The sequence below is a fragment of the Drosophila sulfurigaster genome, chromosome 2L (assembly GCF_023558435.1).
Source record: "Drosophila sulfurigaster albostrigata strain 15112-1811.04 chromosome 2L, ASM2355843v2, whole genome shotgun sequence".
Lineage (NCBI taxonomy): Eukaryota > Metazoa > Arthropoda > Insecta > Diptera > Drosophilidae > Drosophila > Drosophila sulfurigaster.
In genome coordinates, this window is record NC_084881.1 from 22,879,232 (window position 1) to 22,890,635 (window position 11,404).

Genomic DNA, 11,404 nt, shown 5'->3' on the forward strand with positions numbered 1-11,404 from the left:
AATCCGCAATATTAAATTTGAAACGAGATAAATGGCGCGTCAATTGAAAGGTATTTTTTGTTCGGTATTTTCCGTATATTCGCTGTACTTGATCAGGCAACGCAGTTTATGTATAGTGTTGAACAAAGCCACTTTGAAGCAACAGTTGGTTGTATGTAAGTCTGGCAACGCCAGTCGATTTGCCGGCGCCGGCTGCGTGCGCCTCAAACATTTGCATTTTAAAAGTTAAATCAAAGAAATTCCGTGCATAAAAATGACGGGTCGTCGCAAAGATATGTGGAAATTGTTGTATAATTTGGTAAATCGCAATAAAGCCAATTTGTCGGCGGTGTATCATGTGGTGGACGATATACTCTGTCAGGATCCAAGTCTCATTAGCTGTTCGTCGATGGATGAATTGCAAAATGAATTCCAGGACATTTTTCTGCTGTGGCTGCTCAACAAACTTTCCGTGTGTCTCAATGAGTGTAAGGACGAGGGGTGTGTCAATATAATTTTATCTATAAATAGTTACTAATTGCTATATTCCAGGCAATGTCTGAAGAACGTCCAGCTGCAGCAAAAGCTGCTCACGTCCTGCTGGTGCAATCATCCCAAGCTCTACAAAGGAATCATCATCGCTTATTTAGATGCACTGCAGCAGCTGCATGATCTTATGAGTGCCTTTGACTACACCAGTCCTGGCAAGAATGACAAGGAAGCGCGTTTGCTGCACTTGCGTATTTTTAAAGGCGACATCAGCGTTCTGCAGGAATTCGATACTGATTGCAGTTTTGAGGTGATCTCAGTGCAATTGGAACACAGCGATGCCTTGGCCAAGTATCTGCTGCTTGTGCTGCAGCATGCCCATCACATTGCCCACGCCACTCACGGAAAACAGTTTGTGGAGAGTCTGCAGCAGGCGCTGCTTTGCTTTAAAGAGTTCAACATGGACACGAAACTGACGGCATTGGGTTACTGTCATGCGGTTCTAAAGGCACAAACCGAACACACCTGGCAGACGCAGCCGGAGGTGGCGCACTATGCATGCCTGACGTTGCGTGCCACGTCCATGTTGTGGAGTCTTTGCAGTCGCTTCTTGGCTGCCCAATGCATGACATCGCAGCAAATGGATTTGCTGGCAAACCACACAGAGCAGCTGCTCGAGTTGTTACAGCCACAACAGCTGCCGGATCCTGAGAGTCTGGAGCTAAGCTGCCAAATGTTGCATGAGCTGCTGCGGCACAAACAGGACAACGCTTGGGGCGCTAGTTTGCTGGAAACTCTGAGCGTTTATCTGCAGCACAAGTTGCAACAGAGTGGCGAGAGTCAACAGCTGCCGTCGCAAACCACGAGACTGCTGCTCTGCGAGTGGCAGCGATTGCCCAACGAACTCTTGCCGCTCCTCGCTGTGCTGGCTGTACATAACAAAGCAGTAAGCGACTTGATCTTAGGAAATCTCAATCTACGTTTGCTGGAGTTGCTGCAGAAACCTTCACCCGCTGAAATACCGCTGCTGCTACAGTTGCTGCGTGCACTTAAGCAAATGGAACAACTGCTACTGTTGCAGCAACAACAAGAAGTCGTCAAAATCAGCACAGAAGCGTTGCATTCCCAACTGTTAGCTTCCTTGCCACTGCAACACGAGCTGCACCTGCCAATGGCTGCCAATTGGAATCAGATGTGTCTGCAGTTGCTGGAGCAGCCGCAATGCAGTAGCGCAAGCACTCAGCTCGTGGAGATTAGCGCACAGATGCTGCAATTGAACTGCATACGCTTACAGCTCAAACCGCACACACAACAACAGCTGCTGGGCATGACGTTGCAGCAACCGCTGCCAGCTTTGCAAGCCTTGTCCACGCTGCGCCTTGAGACACCGTCAAGCGCACACACACAGCTGCAAAGCTACTACACGCAGCAGCATCTAAGGCTGCTCAACGAGGAGCACTTGGAGTTGAGGCAACGGTTTTGTACGCAACTGCCGCAGCTCTATGTGGCTGGTTACATCAAGGCGGCGCAGCTGCTGCAAGCGTTGCCACGCCTGAAGATCAGAGATGACGATGCTGACGATGATAGTTTGGCCAGCGTGTTGCGTCTGCTGCTCTGCACACAGCAAGCGGGCGCTGCGCATGTCTTTCAAGTGGAGCAGCGCATTGTTTTACACTGCGCGAAGTGCGCGCCATTGCCAGCCGAGCTGCCTGGAATCTATTTGGGTTGCTGTCGTTCCAGCGGCCTGAAACTCAATGCTTCCAACTTGCCGGATCTGGCAGCTGCCGTGATGTTCAAACCAAAGTGTGGCTTCATCAGTCATCATTTAGATTTAATACAATTGGAGCCAACGCATTGTCTGCGCCTGCTTAAAGAGTCATCCAATCCACAGTCGCTCAATCTGCGTAGCTTTGAGCGCTTGGTGCCCGTGCTCTCAGCTCAATCCTCGGATTTTATGCTGCAGCTGGGTAAACATGTACTTACATCCATAGTGAACATACTCGGCAAGCCACTGGAGGCACAGAGTGAGTCAGAGCAACGATTCTGGCTACGCTTGATTGTCTGCTCTGCGCATCAGCAGCTCGATGAGCTTTGGCTCTTTCATTGGTTCAAGATGACGTTCTATTTGCTGGTGCACACGCGTTCACTGGTTGCTCAGGAGGCGGTTCTAGCGGCGTGTCAACTGTGCGCCAATCATGGACTGCAGCCCTTAACCCTTTGGAACTGGTATAAGCGCGATGCTGTGGCTCTTGTTGTACAGCTTGCCTTGCATGCATATCTCAATGAAGGCGTGCGTTTTACACGCTCTCTGCGAGCTGTAAGTATTTCTTTTACTTTTGATTTCTCAACCAATTCATTTCGTTTCTCCTTTCATTAGCTCTCCAAGATGCTGGGCTTCTCTTGTGTGCAGGAGTTCATCTGCAAGTATCATCGCTTGCTGACCACTTTGGTGCTGCCTTATTGCATACGCGAGCCACGCTGCAAAGGCGTCTTTGTGCTTATGTCCAAACAGCTGGGAAAACCAATTTCGGCACTCTTCTCCATCTCTTTTCTAAGGCTCTACACTCATGTATATCTAACCGAGCAGCCGGAGATCGCGAATCGCTGCATTGAGCTCGTTGCTAGCTGCACAAAGTCCTCGCTGCAGCAGCTTATGAATGCCGATGTCAAGGTGAGTTAAGAGTTCTTAATTACGAATATATATAAATAATAATTAAACTCTCCTGCAGCAAACTGTGGCCGAGCTGCTCATCTATTTCAATCGCAATCCCACCTTTGTGATGCGTTCCTTTCAGAGCCTTCTCCAGATGACGCTGGGAGCCGAGGAGGAGCTGTCCAGTCAGGCAGTCAACGCGCAGTTTGCCACTTTCATTGCAGAGCGCATTCTGGGAGTCATTACATACTTCGAGAGCTGCCTCTCGGAGCCGTCGTTTGAGAAACTGCTCAAGGAGGAGACGCTTCTCAGTCTGGGGCAAATCTTGCGCTTCGTGGGACCACAGCATGTGACGCAGTTTCGTTTCAAAATCATTGCTATGCTGAGTTTTGTGCACACGCTGAAGGAGCCACAGCTGCAGCGCATCTGCCTAAATATTTGGCACATCTTTCTGCATGTGGTCAACATTCAGGAGCTGGGTCCATCGCTTGGACGCATTGTAGCCACACTGCAGCCGCTGTTGGAGTACAGCGTGGAGCAGGTGAATGAGCTTTACGAATTCGTTATACTGCGCAATGCCGCGATGCTGGGCAACTACATACAAGGTGAGTAGCTGGTGGAGATTACGTTTAATACGTTTTAATACTTCATTTTACTGTCTTGCAGATCTCTATTTTCTGGAGAATCTCGAGCAAGTCTCGTCGCCCATACGCGACTGCATTCGGCGGCACACGGCGCAGCTTTGCTTGGCGGGACCTGCAGCTGGCCAGGAGGAGACGACGCCACTGCTGGATCAGCTGCGTTTTCTCCACAAGCAAATCAGCAACGAGTGCCTGCAGGTGCGTGTCTATGGCTTGGAGCATTTGGCCGAGTTGTTTGGCCGGCGTCGCCAGCAACTCAATCAAATGCTGCTCAATGCGCTGCCGCTGGAACCGCTGATGGAGCAGCTGGTGCACACCTTAATGTCAGGCTGTCAGCACGACGATCGTTCGCTGCAGCTGGCATCGGCCAAGTGCATGGGCCAATTGGGTGCCATCGATGCCAGCTACTTGCCGTCCAACTACAATTTTGCGACGGCACAAGCGTTGCCTTTGAGTGTGCTCACGGATGACTTTACGGTGCTCGCTTTAACGGCACTCTGCAGCGGATATCAGTCCCAGCAGCAGACCAAGCACGTGGACAGCTTCGCGCTGGCCATACAGGAGACGTTGGCGGTGTGTGGCATTGTGCCCAAGGAGCAAAAGAAGCTGCAACTGTGGCAATCGTTACCGCAGCGCATGCGTGAAATTATGGAACCGTTGCTCAGCTCCTGCTACATTTGCTCGAATCGTCCCAACACGCTGAAGCAACAGCCTCTCTTTGGCAGCCATTACACGGCGAATTCCTACGAACTGTGGGCCTATTTGTGGGCTACTCGACTGGTGGATTATGTGCAGTCAGCGCAGACGCGTCATCTGCTCAGTTCGTATAAGCCTTGCATACGCAGGGATACAAATATGTTGAGCACTTTTTATCCTTATGTTTTATTGCATGCGCTCTTGGAATGCAATGCGGAGCAGCGACTACACATTGAACAGGAATTTCAGGCCGTGCTCCAAGCCAACGATGAGTTGTCACAGCAGCAGCAGCAAACGAAGACAGCTAGCGAGCAGGGTGTTAAGATTTTCGAGTCGAGGAAATATGGCGCTGGCAACAGGTCAACAATGGAGCAGCCAGAGAGCGCCTCCAAGCCAGAGGATCAATCACGTTTGGCGGGTAAATTATGCGCCGAGTTGTTGGACTTTCTGGAGCGTTGGCTGCGTGAGTGGCAGCGTCTGCATGGCATGAGCACCAGCGGCAAGCCGCCTCAAGATGTTGACAGCAGCTATAAGGCAATCTATGAGTTTCTGCAGAGCATGGATAAGCTGCAAGTGGCGCGTGCCAGTTACAACTGTGGTGAATATGAACGCGCCTTGCGCTACCTAGAAGCATATATTGCAGCAGGCGACAAGTCACAACTTTTACTGGAGCAATTTACGTTTCTGGTGGAGATCTATGGGCGTCTAATGGATGCTGACTCTGTGGAAGGCGCCGTGCAAACCCGCAGCTGTGATATGAGCGTTACTCAAGAGATTCTAGTGAATCGTTTGGTCGAGCGACAGCAGGACATGATTACGTGCTATGAGCAACTGCTGACCAGCAATGAGCAGCTGCAGCCGACGCATATACGCGCCATGGTCGATGCATATCTACGCATGGATACGCCCAAGACAGCTTTGTTGATTGCCGATGGTTTGGCGCAACGTTTGTCGGATCAGCGCATGGATGAGTACTTCAGCGAGTGCAAGGCGGAGCTGCTGTGGCGTCTGGGCAGCTACGATGAGCTGGATGAACTGGAGCAAGCCAGCAAGCGCTGCACGCCGAACTGGCATGCTCAATGCGCTAAAGCTTGTCTTGCCTTAAGGGAAGAGACAACAACGAAGCTGCAGTTTGATGGCCTGCTGGATGGCATGCGTGGCTCAGTGCTGGAGCAGCTGAGAAGCTGCTCGTCACAGCAGCAGCATTCGTATGCACATGCCTACGATCATGTGCTTAAGCTGCACATGCTGCACGAGCTGCAGTGCAGTCAGCTGTTGATGGAGCAGCTGCAACAGCAGCCCGAGGAGCAGCAGGCAGAGCAACTGATGCGCGATTACTTTGACGACTGGCAATGTCGTCTGCAGGTGGTGCAACCGCAGCTGCGTGTGCTGGAGCCCATTTATAGCTTTCGTCGCAATCTTCTCGCGGAACTGCAGCGTCGACTGGGCTCGCATGCCACGCTGCAGAATCAGCTGCAAACGCAACTGGCGCAGATTTGGCTGCAGAGCGCACAAATCAATCGCAATGCGGGACAATTGCAGCGTGCGCATCTTTATCTGATGAAGGCTTCAGCCTACAAGCCATCTGGACTGTTTGTGGAACGCGCCAAGCTGCTTTGGCAAAAGGGGGATCAAGTTCTGGCCATGAACTACCTGGAAGAACAGCTCAACACTATCAAAAGGCAATGCGATGGCAACACAAAGCAGCTGCCTGAGGAGCAAAGACAACTCTACTTTGAGGGCAAATATCTGCAGGCCACTTACAACGCGGACTCCATGAATCTATGCGCTGATGCCATACTTAAGTACTTCCAGGAGGCTATCGCTGTGCAGCGACAATCCGAGCGCTGTTACGTGCAGTTGGCTCAGTTTCTGGAGAAGATGCGAGAGGCGCGCGGGGCAACAACGTCGTCGGCTGCTTCATCCAGTCGCGAGGAGGAGGAACTGCTGCTGCAAATCATGTTAAACTATGCCAAATCCCTACGCTACGGCAATCAGCATGTGTATCAATCCATGCCACGGCTCATCAGTCTATGGCTAGACACGGCGGCCACGCCAAGCACATCCGCCACATACCCTGAGCTTGTGCGCAAAATGAACGATTTGCTCAACAATTGCTGCACCGCTTTGCCCACGGCCATGTTCTACACAGCCTACTCGCAAATGCTGAGCCGCCTTTGTCATCCCTCGCCGGATGTATTTGCTGTGCTGCGCAATGTGATCATCAAGCTGATCACTGATTATCCTCAACAGTCGCTGTGGATGTTGTTGCCGCACTTCAAGTCCGCTGCCGTCAATCGCATCAAGCGCTGCAAACTCATCTTGACCGATTCCCGGCTGCAAAATCCCACTTTTGAGCGGCTGCTCAATGACTTCAATAGCCTGACGGAGCGACTGATTGGTGTGACCAACAAGGAGGTCACGCTGGATCGAACCTATAAGCTGAGCGATCTGGACAAACGCTTGACGTTGCTCTGCAGCCAACCGAACTTTTCCAACATACTGCTACCCTTTGAGAAGTACATGCAACCGGCGTTTAGCTTGAGCTGCACTCCAGATGCTTCAAGCATTACGCAAGAGAAACTGCCGTCCAGCAACTGGTTTCCGTATCAACAGATCTACATTAGCGGCTTTCAGGAGAAACTACTTGTGCTGCGCTCGGCGGCACGGCCTAAAAAGCTGACAATACGCTGCAGTGACGGACAGGACTACGATATCATGGTCAAGCCCAAGGATGATTTGCGCAAGGATGCGCGTTTGATGGAATTTAATGGCCTAATGAAGCGCTATCTGCATCAGGATGCACATGCGCGTCAGCGTCGTCTTCACATACGTACTTACGCTGTGCTGCCCTTTAATGAGGAGTGCGGACTCCTTGAGTGGTTGCCCAATCTCAACTCGTATCGTAGCATTTGCATTGCGCTCTATGCGCAACGCGGGAAGGTGATGAGCGGCCGCCAGCTGCAGCAGCTAGCCGTGCCCCAAATGGAGACTCCGGAGCGTAAGCGGGATGTTTTCCTAAAGCAGCTGCAGCCAGCTCATCCGCCGGTGTTTCAGGAGTGGCTGCTGCAACGCTTTACCACACCGCATAGTTGGTACGAAGCAAGAAATTCCTACATTCGCACAGTGGCTGTCATGTCGATGGTGGGCTACATTTTGGGACTGGGCGATCGGCATGGCGAGAATATATTGTTTGATGAGCGCAATGGCGATGCGGTGCATGTGGATTTCAATTGCCTGTTCAATCAGGGCGAAGCATTCGCTTATCCCGAAGTGGTGCCTTTTAGGCTCACCCACAACATGATCACAGCGATGGGACCCTTGGGTGTGGAGGGCAGCTATCGCAAGTGCTGTGAGATTACTCTGCGACTGCTCAAACAGGAAACCAAGACACTAATGTCAATGTTGCGTCCCTTTGTCTATGATTTGGGAGTACAAAGTCGTCTCGCTGCGTCCACTGCGAGCAAGAACAAAGCGGGAGCGGAACTCACGGATCCCAAGGTCACCAATGATGTGAAGCGAATTGCAGAGCGTCTGCAAGGACACGTGAGTGTGACATGGAAAGTTTCTTTTTATCTATGTTATTAATACTTTATCTTTTTTAATCAGGTCAAGCGGCAACAGGCAAACAGCATTCCCTTGTCCACTGAGGGTCAGGTGAACTTCCTTATCAACGAGGCTACCAAAGTGGATAATTTGGCGGCTATGTACATTGGCTGGGGTGCATTCCTCTAAAGCATTTTATAATTTGGCTGCGATTGTTATGTGTTAATTAATATAGTCCTTAGATCTAAGTAAATAACAATAAGAAACCAACAAGAGTTGTGAAGCACACATTTAGTGCCTTACCTCCGAAAATAACCACATCCTTTTTCGACTTTTAAGAACATTAAAAAAGAACTGTTCCTGGGAAGTCACAATTTTTAAGCATATTAGTTGGAGCTATCATCCTACTAAAGAACATCCCAATAGCCCTTGTAGTTGTCAAGTTATCCTGGCTTTGATCCCATCAATTCGATTTATCCATGCGATTCTAGCAATGTACCCTGTGAAGTTGTCGAAGAATGTGATAGAAACGTGCATAGCTTATTATATTATGTTATAAAAAAAGTTCATTTGTTATTAATTATTACTCGAAATCCTCAAGCATTGAGATTGCTTGTATAATTTCTTACTCAGAGTTACCTTAAGGACAATCAAGGATGAAGCCTTTACTCAAATTTTAAAATGTCATCAAACCACCGTTAGACCAAATATTTATTTGATATAACAAAATTAAAATGGTATTAAAAATAATTTAGAATATTAACAAATTATTATTATTGAATAAATTACAATATGTATACAATTTATTGGATTTAAATACACACAATCCACACGCGCCAAACAAGTGGAACGAAATTGGATTTCAAATACAAATGCATAACAACCCTGTTTTATAGCGCGACCAAACAGCTGATTTCGCAAGTGCCGGCATAACGACGCGTTAGTTAAGTGTGCGGTGCAGCGCGTGTTGATTCGTTGACAATAATAAGCACAGATTACGCACTTTATTTAAATTGACGACAACAATACGCACAGCATGTCGAAACCAATTACCTTTGTTACGGGCAACGCCAAGAAGCTGGAGGAACTAATTTCCATATTGGGGCCAAATTTCCCGCGCACAATTGTCTCCAAGAAGATCGATCTGCCCGAACTGCAGGGTGAGATCGAAGAGATTGCCGTTATAAAGTGCAAGGAGGCGGCCAAGCACGTGGATGGCCCAGTGCTCATCGAGGACACCAGCCTGTGCTTCAATGCACTCGAAGGATTGCCCGGTCCCTATATCAAATGGTTTCTGGAGAAGCTTAAGCCAGAGGGATTGTATCGTTTGCTCAGCGGCTGGGAGGATAAATCGGCGCAAGCCATTTGCACGTTTGCCTACTGTGAAAACAGCAGCGCTGAGCCACAAATCTTCAAAGGCATCACCGAAGGCGACATCGTTGAACCACGTGGACCGCGCGACTTTGGCTGGTGAGGAAGCATTTCATCTTACAACTACTTAAATATTAAGTTTAACAATTATTACAGGGATCCTGTGTTCCAGCCCAAGGGCTTTGATCTGACCTATGCACAACTGCCCAAGCCCCAGAAGAATTCAATCTCGCATCGCTATCGCGCCTTGGCGTTGCTGCAAAAGCACTTCGAGGACCAGCAGAGCTAACTTTGGATTTGGATTGGATTGCGCTAAGCATTACATTTAATTAGTGTCTTGCTAGTTTGTTCTATAATGTCGAGAAAACGTTGACGTTTAAATGTAGTTTAGAGTAAAAGCAAACAGCCTCTTCGTTGCTTAATTGTCCTTCTTGCTCTTGGCCTTCTTGACAGCCGCCTGCTTCTTGGCGCCCGCTGGTGACTTGTTCCAGTAGTACAACAGCTGGGCGAGTATGACGCCATTGGCGAATGTCGATGCGCAGAACGTAATGATAATCATCTGATCGCCAGTCTCCTGAATCGAGGTAAAGATGCGAGCCAGCGAGCCGGCAAACATCATGATCACCGTCGCTGCCGACAATTGTCCTGTGGAGCCGGCATTATAGTTGGTCACCGCCTGGGACAATTTGCCCACCAGCAGAATAGGAATGTTGCAACTCTGTATGGTCAGCAGCACGGCCATCGATGTCAAGCCCGAGTTCAGCACGTACAGCAATCCCGCATAGGCCAGCAGAAAGATAAAAGCGTGTGGTTTGCGACCGCCAAAGAAGAGAACGAGAGCAGCAATCGCTACAGTTTGTAGAGCAAGGAAAGTATTGTCACCCCATGAGCTGAAGGGATAACCGTTCATAAAGTTGTAGGACAAGTGGAATGTGATGGCCAGCAGATCGAGCATAACACCGATCAGATTGATGCCTTCGCCCGACTTGCTGTTGAGAATCTTGAGCACTTGCGGAACTTTCACCAGCACCGAGCCGGCAATGATGCCAATGCCGAGACCTTTGCTCAGCAGCGCCTTGAAGCATGGCACTGCAATAAAAAAAACACTCATAGTAACAGCTGTTTAATGATCCATTTCAACAAACTTACCATCGAGAAAATTGTGTTCCAAAACGTAGTTGTCATAGCATTTTTGGCTCATGAGAAAGAGGGCACCTTTTTTGATTATATCTGCCATAATTGGTAATTTATCTAGTTGCGCGGTGAGTGTGTTTGTGCAGCAATGTAGTTAGTGCCGGCTCTTATCTAAACGTTAGTAAACGCTGAGCTGATAGTGCGCGATTGAACTAACGAACAGTCGCAATGAAATTGAAAGCAACTATAGCAACGTACACTACACGTAATATACACACGCACCTGCTACACTCTTATATCTATGTGCCAGTGTGACCATAAAGAGTCTTTCAGAAAAATACCATCTAAAACAATAGTTTACATGCAAAACTGGTTGTTGGTGGCACCCCCCTGAAGATGTTTACGAAAAAAGGGTATAACATAGCGCCACTTTTTGAAAACAAAAGAAATTGTTTGCCGAGCTTACCACTTTTTGTATTTAACTCAGCAATGAAATAGTGCTTTGAAATGCCAGAAAACTGAAGCTCGAAATATACCGTAAGTGCACTGCTGGTATTCTTTTTTTTCTTTATTTGCCGCTGTGCTATATATATTTTATTTTTAATTTGCTATTTATAAATGGCATTTTAAATAAAAAATAGAGCAAATGTTCATGAACAATAAGGAGTGAATTTAAGTTACTAGCTGGGATGAATTAACGACATTTGTTTAACACACAACTGTAATAGAGATGAGCGCCATTTGTAAGTCGTTACTTATCACTATAGCTGTGATTACTTTCAATACATTTTGTACTACTATCATCAATCGATAAGCAGCGAAATATTTTTTCAAAACGCTATCGGTCACGAACAACTAGTGGACGATGTCGATTAGCTGTCGATAAAGTTTTTAA

The 11,404-nt window shown here is 48.4% G+C and overlaps 3 protein-coding genes across 3 annotated transcripts; 2 read left to right on the plus strand and 1 right to left on the minus strand.

The window, feature by feature from the left end:
• The first annotated feature begins 148 nt into the window (after positions 1 to 148).
• On the plus strand, positions 149 to 8,199 carry LOC133837679 (serine/threonine-protein kinase ATR). The gene is made up of 6 exons (XM_062268525.1): positions 149 to 480; positions 532 to 2,785; positions 2,846 to 3,139; positions 3,198 to 3,726; positions 3,788 to 8,004; positions 8,068 to 8,199. Exons 1-6 carry the CDS (start codon positions 254 to 256, stop codon positions 8,191 to 8,193), a joined length of 7,647 nt encoding a protein of 2,548 aa, XP_062124509.1. The 5' UTR covers positions 149 to 253; the 3' UTR covers positions 8,194 to 8,199.
• Positions 8,200 to 9,040: 841 nt separating this feature from the next.
• Positions 9,041 to 9,797, plus strand: LOC133835297 (inosine triphosphate pyrophosphatase). Its single transcript, XM_062265293.1, has 2 exons — positions 9,041 to 9,474; positions 9,532 to 9,797. Exons 1-2 carry the CDS (start codon positions 9,041 to 9,043, stop codon positions 9,662 to 9,664), a joined length of 567 nt encoding a protein of 188 aa, XP_062121277.1. The 3' UTR covers positions 9,665 to 9,797.
• On the minus strand, positions 9,672 to 10,822 carry LOC133835296 (mannose-P-dolichol utilization defect 1 protein homolog). The gene is made up of 2 exons (XM_062265292.1): positions 10,525 to 10,822; positions 9,672 to 10,464 (listed from the first exon to the last, which is right to left on the minus strand). The coding sequence occupies exons 1-2, from the start codon at positions 10,610 to 10,612 to the stop codon at positions 9,794 to 9,796; spliced, it is 759 nt and encodes a 252-aa protein (XP_062121276.1). The 5' UTR covers positions 10,613 to 10,822; the 3' UTR covers positions 9,672 to 9,793.
• Between the last annotated feature and the right edge of the window lie 582 nt (positions 10,823 to 11,404).